Source organism: Apis cerana, linkage group LG6, assembly GCF_029169275.1.
Source record: "Apis cerana isolate GH-2021 linkage group LG6, AcerK_1.0, whole genome shotgun sequence".
Taxonomy (NCBI): Eukaryota; Metazoa; Arthropoda; class Insecta; order Hymenoptera; family Apidae; genus Apis; species Apis cerana.
The window spans coordinates 12,690,583-12,704,268 of record NC_083857.1 but is presented as its reverse complement, the minus strand read 5'-3'; the positions used below and the strand labels follow the sequence as shown (position 1 = coordinate 12,704,268).

The following is a 13,686-nucleotide window of genomic DNA, read 5'->3' as shown; positions in this document are numbered from 1 at the left end:
TATCTAATACTTTAAGAATTTCAATATTCTCTGTACTTTAAGCATTTGATAAAAATATTTCTGTTCACCCTCTCTTGGAATTCGAATCATTCGCCTGAATTTTCCAGATATTTGAAATCTCGTGGCACAATATCGAATTTGAATTTCGCGCGAAATCATTACTTCACAGTTTCACTACTATCATATAAAAAATATTCACATAAATTAATCATTTCGATTAATAGCGAAATATTTTAAAATATTTTATAATAATTAAATGTATAAAAATCTGTATTCGTTTTCTTGAAAATCTATATATAATTAATATTCGTATATTTAAAAAAAAAACATTATCAAACAAATGTTTTTAATTAACAAAAGATCAAAAAATTATAATCTCCAAAATTCATTTATATATATTAGTATTATAAAGTTAAGTTAATTTTTTAAAATTTTGATCAAAATTTTTAATATCTCGAATGTTTATAACGCACGCACAATTTATATATTCGAAAAAACAGATTTTCAAAATTCCAGATCGAAATCTACCAAACCTTTATAACCTCAAAATAATTCACGATTTTAATACATTCACGTAACGTTTCACCATCCCGAATCTCGATAACCGCAACAATAATAGCACGTACATTATCACTGATCGGTATTTTCACGTTATAATTGCACCATTCCGAGCAACTGAGAACGCGTAAATATACCGGTAAACGCAAATGAAGCTCTCCGGATGGATACCATTGTTCCCGCGTCGTAAATCGAAAACGATGATTAAACTCGATATTTGTCGATGCAATCCGCGACGATGCGCCGCTTCGAAAAGAAGCCGTTTAAACGTCTACTTTTCGTTCAACTTTAAAACCGTCTGCCTTGGAAAAATGAAAGTGGCATTGGAAGTTTAGAAAAGCGATAATTCCCTTCGTGAATTTGCCAAAGAACTTTTGATACTTTCGGCAACCCTTTAATACTTTCAATCTATTTATGAAATTACCAAATTTATCCAATTTGAAAGGAATATTTCGTGCATCACGTTTACCATTACGATTTTTCTTGACATGTATGCATAAAATATATTATGCCCATTTAATCGTTCGGAACTTTGTAATTTGAAATTAATATTGGATTTAAAATTGAATTTTTGACGAATAAAATATGACGCAAGAGATTAAATCAAAAAAAGGCTACCGTGTACCGATGGCGTTAAGTTGTGTCGAAGCTACGAGAGGATGAGTGTGTAGTGTATACACGTACGCGTGCTATTGCGAGAGCGTAACGTGGGTATTTGAAATAGTAACGGTCGTTTATTTCGTGACGTGAGAAGAGATAGGACATTTTACTAAAACGAAACAAACGAGTTACGATTCAATAGAGAAAAGTTTTAACCAAAGTTTTTGAACATTTCGATATATCGTAATAGAATGAATTATGCAATGAAATAATGATATACACGGAAAACTTAATTAAATTAGAAATATTTTAAATATTTCGTTTTATCATTTTCTCACAATTTCGTGATATTCGCTTGTGATATATATTATACTTGTATAGACAGTGTTGAAATTTGATTAGAAAATGATTCTAACTTTTTATCTCAATCGACAAAATATAATTTTTTCGAAAAAAAAATTTTAAATGCATTTATTTAAAAATATCAACGTCAATCAATGAATTTATTATTAAGACAAAATTATTTTAATATCCGTAGAATATCTAGAAACTTTGAAACAGTTATTATTTTTGCATAATGCATTTTCTTATAAAATTATGTACGTGAAAATTCTTAAAGATTCGTCATCGTTGAAATTTCGAGTTATTCAAGAAAAATAATTCTGACAGTTTTTCCAATAACACGAAACATTTAGCACAAAATATTTGTTTGTAAAATGATGATAATTTCAGCAAATTATTCGTAATAGTTAAATTATGCAATTCATCCCGCGTGTTCGAACGTTATATATGAATAATGCGAGTTTCATATTTTGTTAACTTATACTTCACGTGAATATTTTCACGTGGAAACTGGCCATTAGAAACTCATCGAAATTTTTATAGCAACGAAACTTATTACAGTTCAAAAACGAAACAAAATTTTAGAACACCTATTCTCTTCATTATTCTCAGCCGACAAATCCACCCACGAATCACTTAAAACATTCCATCCCTAAAACTCACCGATAATCCACTTGTTACACCCTAAACCCAGAAGCACATACTAGAATCTACAACTTGAAAGAAATCCTACTGAAATTTCCACCACTTCTTTGGAACATCGAAAAACCTTCCTTAATCACACATTTTCCACTTTGATCCTTCACTTACGCACACTTTTTTCCAAATATTCAATACCATAACTTTCAATCAATTGAATATCAAATCAAAAAGAAAAAAAAAATATAAAAAACAAAATTATATATCGCACCACGTATCAGCATCACCAAAATTATCATAATCATCATCATCATCATCATCATCATCTTACCGGACGTGGCGTCGCGGCAGCGGTGGCGGAACGGGGCTGTGAAAGTTCTCCATCATCGAGTACGAGTCACGGTCGGACTTGTGCTCGAGAGCCTCCAGATGGTCGAGTCGCAGCAGCTCCGGTTCGCGGGGTGAGTGGAGCTCACAATGAGCGACGTGAAGCAACGGCCTCAGCGACGAACCGCCTTCGCATCGTTGCTGCCGCGAAGGCGGCCTCGCCACCTGCCTCTCTACACCATCCGCGGTGTGCTGCTCGTCTCCCCAGACCTCGAACTCCCCCGCCGCGGAATAGTCGCCGAATCCACCGTTACCCTTCACCGTTGCACCCTTGTTGCGACGATTGTCGATGAGTACGGGCCACGGGGAGCCCCGTTGCTCCTCCTTGCCCTCTGATACGCGTCTGTCCTCCTGTTTCCGCTTGTATTTCACCAGGTACTGACGTTTCTTGCTCGAGAGGGACAACGACAAGCTGCCTCGGCGGTTGGAGTAACGACGGCCCGTCAGATTTCCGGCGGACGCACCGCGGTCCGCATACAGATCCTTCCACGAGCGAGGCAGCGTATTCTTTTACCCTTCAGGATGTCAGCATGTCACGCTGCTTCTATCCGTTGGAATGGCCGCCGTTTATATCACGTCGATTCGATCGTTGTTTTGAGGGTGGTTCGTTAAAACGGACGCATTCCACGATGATTGAATTCGTTTCCGTGATTAGCCGTCGGCTATGGACCCGGCTAACGTGTACGCAAACTTTGTTATCGATCTGTCAACGCCAGCGAGAAAGTTCAACTCCCGCGCGATGCTACGCGAAAGGGGGATTAAGTGGATGGTCCCAGTCACTAGTCCGCCGTTGAACAGCGGGCGATTATTTCTTCGTTGCAAAGGACACTTTTGAATAAGAGGCAGGTATACGTTGTTCAGACGGCTGTCGATGGATGGTAAAAGTTCCTTGAGGTATTTTTGTTGATCACTTTTGCGAAGGATTGATCGATGTTTCAGAATTGGACGATAGGACTCGACGCGTATCCCTTTCACTGTGAACACTTTCGAAGCACTGGAAAAACTCGATAATTTAACACTTGAACACTTTTTTCTTCACCAATTCCGAAACTTTAGATCGTATCGTGTGTATTCCTTTTTCTAATATAAGCCAGAAATAGAGCGTTTCCTCAGTGGCACATCACTAGACAAACGATCCCGATGACAGAGGCAATTCTCTTCCAAGAACGAGCAGCCAACATACGTCACGGATACTCTCGACACGGACGAGCTAATTGGGTCAGGGGGTTGAGAACTGCACGCAAATCCGTGCCGGTGGAGCGTGAGCAGCGTGCCCTGAAGGTCCCAGGGGTGCAAGTGAAGAGACCGTGTCGCCGAGGACCAACCAGTTACTCAACAATTTCTCTCATCTAGCTTCACTACTTCTTTTTTCGAATCGCTTTTAACGGTAACAATTATTTCGATCCGTTCGAGAAATGAATGAAAATCGAATCAAAGAAAGAAGAAAAAAACTTCGAGGCACTTCACGAAAAACGAAACTCCAATAACGATCGTGCCGAAGCGTGTTTAAATCCAATCGTGTGATCCTGCCGTCTGCTTGCGGCTTAGTTCGTCGTCTTCTCAAGCGTAGATACCGAGGAGATATAGCGTACAACGAGAGGTTACTGCACCACCAACGTTGTATCGTGCTCGTAGACTCCCCTCTTTATTGCGTTCAGTGAGAAACGATCTCGTCGTTCGAGAGAGAGAGCACGCTCGAGGGAAACGTACACACTCACGTCAGCTGCAGATCAAAGACTGAAGGGCCACAGCGCCGCAACGCCCGGCACCGAGTGACACTGAGCGTCCCCACCACGCCGCTCTCGACGCGCATGCGTGCCACGCGCTTCAAATCACCCCTCCAACACCACGGAACGGATAAACCGTTGGAAGAGAACGCCGCCACGCGGGTGGTGTACTCACTATTCGTCGTCACGGCGCCGTGACCATCGTATCGCTCGTTGGCTCGTTGTGTCTACGCTTGTTTTGCGATGCGGATCCGCCGGGGTGTCGATATCCGCGCACAACTTCTCACTGTTGGAAAGTTTCGAGAGGGATTGCTCGTGGGACGAAGGCTGGAAAGTTCTGGGTTTTCAGTTTTTGTCGGTGGCGGTTGATTGGATATTTTTTGATGGAGGGAAGCAAGGGAACGAGGATCGAGGTTATTCGGTGGAATTGAAGAGGTGCGTGGGTAGTTCGATATGGGATTACGGTGTGCGGTCGGGTATCAACAAGTTAGGTAAAAGCGACGACGTGAAATGGTCAAACGTGGTAGTGGTGCGTGTGCTGATTTTTATCGTGAATTGTGATCGTTGTAAAGATCGGGAAGATTCCTTTCGAATGTAGAAAAGTGAAGCAGATCACATTTATTTTTAAATGAGACAAATCTGTAATATATAATACGGCAGTCAAGATTTTTTAGAGTTTATTTTAAAATTTAACTAATCAAAAATTATTTATTATATATTTATAATTAAATTTATTAAGCCGTTTATCTGAATAGATTTTAGCTAAAAATGTCGAAGATTGAAAAAATATTTAAATATCTTTTCTTTTTAGATACACACCTAGAAATGCATACAAAAATTTTGTTAAACGTTTACGATAAAAAAATATATAGAAATTTTATTATGTTTGAAATTAATAATACGCTTTGCAACGAGGAAAAAGCTGCTTTCGCTATTGTGAATTTACTTGCTCTTTTATTCTCTATATATGCGTTGGAACACTTTGAACCGTTTTTCTTTCTTATTAGCTTCATTTTCAATGTCGTATAATAGGTTATGTGCGACTTCCTTAGATGTCGTAATTTTCCTTTGATCCTTGCTAGTAAGTGAAAGGAATTTTCATCTGCAATTCATAATGTTGATAATACTAGCTTTTCTTTCTATAAATATAGTCGTATTTTTATAGTTTTTGCCTTTATCACGTTGTAATTATAGAATTATTACGTTTACAATGAGATTTTCTATGGAAATAACGAATGAGACCATTTTGTAAATTCTTTAGAACATTAATCGAAATTGACAAACACTTTAATTTCTATTTTGTTTTTTCATTTTTTACAAAAAGGAAGCAACTCTTTATCCTTTATATATCACTACTTATAATTTAGAATTTACATTTATATATTACATTTGTATTACATTGATTCATTAGGGACTAATTTTGAGATAATTTGCATTGAACAAGTTATATCGTTAGAAATCTCTATTCACAGATCTCGTGAATCAAGTAAACTTTCAACTATTCGAAACACGATAAATGAAAACGAGGATGCAATGTAAACAGGTCAGACGACATGTAAACAGCGCCACTGCTGATCGTCTGGAACTACGGAATAGATGAGCATGCCTGTCATATCTCCGTAAGAAATCTACCATTAATATATTTAACTTTGTACAACGTTAAAGATACAAAACTTTCAATTATATCATCACGGTACGTTGTTTCGGGGAAAAAATAACGACAAAACAAAAGGCAATAATAATTACGAAGATAAACGTTAATGCAATACATGAAGCGTATTAACTGCACAATTTATAATTAATAATATCGTGTTACAATTATCGGTCAGTAAATAGACAAGAGGCGTATCGATATTGTTACAATATTGTTTACCTGTGCCACCGATGAAAATAAAAGACGAAATATCCTGCGTTGATTGATTTGCATCCCAACAATCTCCGTCTCGAATCGTAAAAATAATCGCTTCTCTCGCATTAAATGTCCTGAGCAATTACATCGTTCGAGGTTCAAAGTATTATACAACGAATATAGATTTTTACTTGTTTTGAAAAATACAAAAATATAACGTTATACGATACGGATCAAAATTTATAAAAAACTGAATTAAGGATATTTTACATGTTCTTATCAATATTATGATAAAGTAGAATTTTAAAACGAAAATTATACTTTAATTATAATAATTTCGTCAAAGGAACCTTGATATTAATTTAACTAATTAAAAATTATTTATTATATATTTATAATTAAATTTATTAAGCCGTTTATCTGAGTAGATTTTAGCTAAAAATGTCGAAGATTGAAAAAATATTTAAATATCTTTTCTTTTTAGATACACACCTAGAAATTCACACAAAAATTTTGTTAAACGTTTTCAACGTTACGATAAAAAAATATTAATGTATATTAATTATTAATGTACAAGTAACGAAAAATATTTTACAAAATTCTTTTTCAATCTTTCTAAATCGTACAACCAAATTCCTCCCAAATTCTGTAGCTATGTAACTAGAGAAGCTAGCCAAGCTATCGATACGTTCAATTTCTTCGACTCGACGAACAGTCATGTATTACCACTCCATCCGCCTGTACACCACTAATTAAAACCTCTTGCTCGTAAAATCGTCGTTTCCGACGATTCCTATCCAGTCAAAGAACCGAGCTACTATCATCGTCAACTCGTCGTCGATTTAATCGCGTCGAAAAGGGTGGCCCTCTCTCTCTCTCTCTCTGCGCCGATTACACCACGCTTGAACGAGACCGCGAATTCCGTCGAGGCGAACTCGAATTTATAATTAAATACTCGATCGTAATTTCTCGTCAGCTTGGTGACGCGTATCCAGCCGGGATGATCCTAAATCGCTACACTCCCTCCTCCTCTCTCCTTCCCCCTCCCAAGCGTTACTCTATCCCCACTCGTCTGTATCTAGACATCTTTGCAGATGCGACGAGGGTTATGGAGATACTATTGACTCTCTCGAAGCTATTCCGTCGAGAGCACGACTCGTGAGAGTGTGCCCTCGCTCGTTGGGAAGTTTAATTATCCCCTTCGGTACATCCTGCTGGTCGTTGATACTGACGAACAATCGCGGTAGGGCACAGACGCACGCACAATGTACGTATACCACGGGCGGAATGGAGACGGTTCGAATGGATGAAAGTTGGGAAGAAGGGAGCTAGATGGATGGAGAGGTTGTTTTAGTCGAAATCCGCCACGGCGGCCTGCAACGTTTACCCTTTTTAACGGTGGCGACTCGCTTGCCATTCCAATTCTATCCAGTGCATATATGGTTTCTTAAAATTTCACTCAAAGCTGTTTTAAAATAATTTTAAATTTAGATTAAGATAATATTCGTCGATATCTCTTTAAATCATTTTAAATTCCGCGCGTGTGAATATTTTAAGAATATCTTTTCAATCTTGTTATCGTATAATTTGATAATTGAATTTTGACTCGTTAAAATTGAGTTTTATATTATGCAAAGGATCCGTAGAGGTAATCAGCATATCAACGTGCCACTACCACAATATGTCTCGATAGAATTTCAAATCCGTCAATCCTATATCCGATTCCCTCGCATTACGGGACACCCGTAAAACGCAAATATGCTATGACCCGAAACGAGTGGCGTAGAGAGTATAGGCACGATGAAAGGAAAATTCGCGACAGAGCCTTTGATGTCGCTTAAACAGAAAACGTCGGCCGTTGCAGTTCCACGACTTAGATTCTTCCTTCCTTCCTTCCTTCCTTCCTTCCTTCCTCTCTTCTTTCTTTCAACCAGCTAACTCCTTACGATCGTCTGGGCTCAGCACGTTGGATGCTTTGAATCTCCCCTCCTCTTTTCTTTCCTCTTTCCTTATCGGCATGCATCTCCTTGGTCCTTTTCTGCCCGCTTTGAGAGGCCGCCACGAGTACCGGCAGCTCCGCGACTGTGAAGATATCGTCCTCCTGCCACAAGGACTCATTTGTTCTCCTTATCTGCTCGGTAGGCACTTCTCCGCTTTTGGGACACCCTGACGAGCCTCTTTCTCGTCCGACACTCGTGCAATTTGCATTCGTATATACACGACGCGAACACAATTCGCATATGCACGCGCGCAACGTGTACACGCGTCACAACTGTCAACGCCATCTTGTGGCCACGTGATCGGCGTGGCCGGAGTGGGGGGAGTACGAGTGAAGAGAGGCGAGTTTTATCGAGCACGAACGAAGAACAGATCGAGGAACGATAGCACGTTTGAAGACGACAAGCGGCAGGCGGCTTTGACGGCGCGTTCCTTGCGTTTGCGAGCGACCTGCCCTCTTGCTGCGGGCATTGTACGAAATTTCTGCTTGTTTTACGAGAAACCAGCCGACTGCCCGTGGCGTTTGTGATTTTAACTCATGCCTCATACCTTCCACCGGTGAACTCTACTAACTCGCCCCTTTGTCAAAGAGCAGCGTTTGCACAGCGAAATTCGCACGGCTCTCTCTCTCTCTCTCTCACTCTCACGGTCGGGCCGCGTTTCATTTTGCATTTTCTAACCTAATCGTCGTTCAATCGTACTCCATTTGGCCGATTAATAAAATGAAATTGATAAGGATACTTGAAATGGAATGAAAAATCACGTGAATCGGATAATTGTTCATTGAGGATATTTGTTCATTGAGATGCACGCGTGTAAAATACGTGATTTTGTTCTTGCAGTATTGCAAATGAATTGTAACTGTTCAATTGTGATGAATTGCAACGCTCTAAGAAAAACATGGTTCGAGTATTGATAGTATTGTTTCGTTTCGAAATACGTTATCAAGAAATTACGCGAGAATTAGTATTTCTATCGATGTACTTTCTGTAAAAGTTATTAGATATTACAATGTACGTAAACAACGAAATTTTGTATATAGGATTTTTTTTTATTCTTACATTTTTATAAAAAATAATCGTAATTTTTTAATAACAAAAATTAAGAATATTCATACAAGTTCTAGTAGTCAATAGTTTTTTTATTCCTTATAGAAACTTTTTTACTATTTTTCATCTTTTCCTACATTTTTATCGCGCAACGTTACAGATACTTTTAATTCTTAATGCGGAAACACGATAGAATGAAAAGAAGAAGGCATCTGCATTCTTTATAACGGTTTCTATTATTAAAACGTAAAAAACGATAGTATTAAGAGAATGGACAGACTCGTTAATTCGTGTAAGATTAATCCGCTTTAACATTAAAGACAAATCGATTGATTTTTTTACATAATAATATTTACATAATAATTTATCTTCACTGCAACGATAATGTAAAACAAAAAGGTAAAAATTGTGAAATAAAAAGTATTTTAATATCGTTTTAATAAAATTAAAGATTTTTCGCTTAATTTGTATCGCGGTCATAAACTACAGCGCGTATCTTTTCAGCAGCACGCGATAGCCACGCGAGAACAATCGAGATCCACGAGGCATGATTTCGCTCGTAAAGCTGGCTCGCGCCTTTTGAATTTTCTCTGGTCCTCTTAATTCAATTTTAAACTAATTTCCTTAAACCGTTCTATATGCATGGATATTGTCCGGCGTCCAATCTTCCTAAGTTTTTTAATTCAATTTCAAACTAATTTTCTTAAAGGCTTCGACCCTCTTTGGAGATCCGAACCGCGCGACCAACTTACTCGCGAGTTACCAGCTGAACGCTTAGTGGTGTCATTAGCTTTGCATAAAAGGAAAGCGGACAAGTGGGAAATAAGGTTACTTTTATTATCACTTGTAGCCCTCTGTTGGACATTATTAGCAACTACGATACGCATACAAATCCTCTAAAGTGAAAGGAATGTCGATTATTTACGACACTATTCCAATTTTACAGAAGAATATTTACAAAATCGTAAGTACTAACTAAGAACTATCAAAATTAACCAATACTCGATGAAAGTATTTCAACGATACCATCGAGGATGAACGAAACGAATGGAATCTGAATTTATAACCTCAATCTCTACTCGCAACGAAAATAAAATCGTCAATCTTTCTTCTTCCTTCCTATTTTTGAAAAAAGAAAAAGCGCAAACGTGAAAAATTGCAATACGTTTGTCTCGAATAAATAAATAAAGTAAAAGTTCATAAGTGAATAAATATTTTTCCATGAAAATGGAGCATCGCAGAGAACGTGCCAACGTTCCTTTTCGTTCGTCACGTGGCGTAACATAAACTCGCGCGCCTCGTTCGCCAGTTTCACCCGCTGGAATGTATTAAATCTCTCGTGACAATGACGTTTGCATTTCTGAAGTGCTGACGCGACCCATACAGGCCGTCGGGCGTGCACTCGAAACAAGGGTACATCGTTTTCACGACGACGCCGTGTTTTTTTGTCCGCGCTACTCGCTGGCGTATACGAGCGTGCGATATGGGGAACAGAGACACTTGACATCGGCTGTTTGCTCGAACACACGGCAAACATGAAAAAAAATATATATACATATATACATATATATATATTTATATATATATATACGACGAGAACTTCTGATCGGTAGACACGTTATCAACGGAATAAATCCGACGGTAACGCGAACTGTCCCAGAGAGAGAACGGCTTTCGGCATTCAAATCGTTCCGCCACCAGTCTCGAGATGGTCAATTTATGTAGAGAGGTGCTTTCTGTGTTTCATTTACAACAGATAGCGCGTACGATATAAAAATAAAAGTTATGTATATATTTTTTTTACACGGAGAAACGGGAGCTTTTATCGAGTCCTGCGTTTGTAAAAGGTTTGATGAAAGTTTTTTGAACGTGTTACTCGATATTAATAAAGTTACACTAACGTTTATTTGAAGTTTATTTCTCTTTTTTTATCTTCCTCTGTATTAAATTTGAATTTTTAGGTTATATTTCATCGTGTTTTATTTGAATTCATAAATATTAAATAAAATTGATTCTATATATATATGATCGTTCGATAAATTATTTAAAACGAGATACTATGATAGCTATGAGTCTCCATAGCGTTGAACCGAAAAAATTAGGAACCGTGGCCAATCTTGATAACGCCGAGGAAACGATTATTTCAATCTATTGTACACAGCTCGGTGATCAAATCAAGATGATCCACATCGTTCCATCGAATCAACATCTTCGTGTTTCAAAAAATTTAATTTAAGCTATTTTTAAAACATTTTTAAAAAAATATTGATATTTTTTTTAACATTACATTTTTTATTTATTTTATGATTTGTAATACGATTATATAGATATATATAGATATATTTTGATATATCTATATATATAGATATATATAGATATATTATATAGATATATATTTTTTTTTGACAGATTTGCGTTAGAGGCGACAAATTAGGCCAAAATGGACGAGCCTCTAATATATATGGTCTGGTTGTAATATCGTACCACGGGGAATACGAGAATGGAGAGATTGGCCGGTTTGATTTCTCCGCCATGCCAATGAGCACGCCAGTCGATGTTGGGGATCTCGGAATTGTTCCAGCTAACGATGGGCGTTCGATGCCCTCAGAGTTCTTGAGCGATTCGGTTGTGTAAGCATTGGAATGCTCCTGAATGTCGTAAATTATGCAGAAGCGAATTATACAATCAAAGAGATATCCAGATGTATATTAGGTATATGGATTAATTAAAATTTGTATTATTATTATTATTATATAGTTGGAACGTCGAATAAATTTATATTTTTACGTATATGAAACAAGTCGAGCAACAAATTTCAATGTTCGACCATTTTCCACAACCTGTGATAATTTTAAACCCTACTTCATTCGAGAAAATTTCTGACAATTTCACATAACCTCAATCTCAAGTTAATACCAGTACGGAAGAACGTGTCTCGAAGCGCCTTGAGTATGTGGCTGTGCTGCGTCACTTGTCTCTTTTTCTCCCATTCTCGCCTGGTCCCTTGCGATTCTCAAGCATTCATGGAATCTGACAGGCATAGGCCGTAACGTGACTGCTTATTAAAAGGAACGGGCACGCTTTATTTCGCCAAGGGAAACAAGCGACAAGGTAAACATTGTACGTCGAGTTGATGTGTGTCCACGTTGTCGCGGAAACGCGGCAGGCGTCCTTTGAGTGCCTCTTACGGCCGATGCCTGTTGATGCCTCGTTTGCTCTGTGATTGAATGGTCCGCTTCGTTTGCTCAAACGACGCTCGTACTGTGCGCGTAATTTATGGGGACGAATGTTTTTTTTCTTTATTAATTCTTGCCTGCTTGCCTTTCGCTATGATAAAATTTTAACGACAAAATGTGACGATTTATTTTGATACACAAACAATTCGAGGAAATTATAAATCTAACTTTATTTCATACCCAAAGAAAATTTACTCATCATTTTAAATCCAGTTTACACGAACGAAATTTTAACGAGTATCCGATTATTTAGATTATTGGATTTCTGTTATATGAAACATTATCGTAGATTGGTTCTATTTATCTGAAAGAGAATACTAAAAATAAACATAACGAAATAATGGCAAAAATAATATCATAGAAGATAAAATTGGAAAAGAAAAAGTGGTTAAAAAAATCTTTAAATGATCAATTTTACCCATACTATTTTATTTCAATTATCAACGTATAATAAAAATTCAGTTTAAAGATTTAATTTGCCAAATATTACACCGTTGTTTCCTAACTTTATTTCTAAATATTATTTAAGATCTTAATTATAATCGGCGCTCGTATGAACGTCTCGTTTAATATAACCTCAAAAACGTTCCCATCAATTTTCTATCGAATCGTTCGATAATTTCGAATACCATTCTCTTCCAAACTTCATTCATCCCGTGTTTCTCGTTTCATTCACAGCTTCACCTCCGAGCCAAACGTAACGTAATCTGTCATAGAGACGAGGAGAGCAGATACAACGAATCTCGCAACTGGCACGGGTCCAGGGAACCGCGTTATCGCCACCGTCCACTGTATGAACCCGAACTCTCGCTGAATTGCCTCGAATCGCGTTGGCAGCGTGGCGAAAGATGGCGTTAGTGGCGCAGACGTCATAATATCCGTCGGGATGCGACGTTAAACGTTGAAACGCGGGGGCCACGAGTCGCGGTTAGGCTCACAGTATCGAGAGGTCGATCTGTTGTTCGTTGAAACGCGGATTGCACGGTTAATGGGCAATCGAGAGGCAGACAATAGGTCCTTTTTTGCGAAACCTTCTTAATGCTGTTCGCTTCTTTAAATTACAGCCGGCCGTTCCGTTCGTGCCAACCTTCTCCCTCCAAACTCCTCGAGGAGAGGAAGCTTGTATAGTAGCCGACGAGTGTTCCGGCAAGAAGGGTTTTCGCGTTGGAGATCGTTCAATGGACATTGCGCGGCTTCAAGAATCTTTTCTTTCTTTCTTTTTTTTTTTTTTTTGCAACGGTAAGTTGAGCTTTTTTTCATAAAGTTAGATTCTTTTGTTGGAAATAGAATGGATAGTGTTG

General features: G+C 38.0%; 1 protein-coding gene and 2 long non-coding RNA genes across 10 annotated transcripts in view; 2 read left to right on the top strand and 1 right to left on the bottom strand.

Moving 5' to 3' along the window:
• The window catches only part of LOC133666279 (uncharacterized), a 28,572-nt gene extending 16,626 nt beyond the window's left edge, over positions 1–11,946 (top strand). The window contains exon 2 of the long non-coding RNA XR_009830225.1: positions 11,559–11,946. This is a non-coding gene — a long non-coding RNA (uncharacterized LOC133666279). The remainder of the gene's footprint in view (positions 1–11,558) is intronic.
• LOC107993946 (teneurin-a) overlaps positions 1–13,686 on the bottom strand; it is a 628,759-nt gene that overhangs the window by 88,517 nt on the left and 526,556 nt on the right. The window contains exon 1 of one of the 8 annotated variants that reach the window (XM_062076391.1): positions 2,471–4,283. The exons of the other annotated variants lie outside the window; for them this stretch is intronic. Within the exon in view, the coding sequence (XP_061932375.1) occupies positions 2,471–2,526 (56 nt within the window). The 5' untranslated portion in view covers positions 2,527–4,283. Of the gene's footprint in view, positions 1–2,470; positions 4,284–13,686 lie in introns of those variants that run through there. 8 annotated transcript variants of the gene reach the window in all.
• On the top strand, positions 4,387–6,714 carry LOC133666278 (uncharacterized). The gene is made up of 2 exons (XR_009830224.1): positions 4,387–4,688; positions 5,726–6,714. It is a non-coding gene; the product is annotated as an uncharacterized LOC133666278 (long non-coding RNA).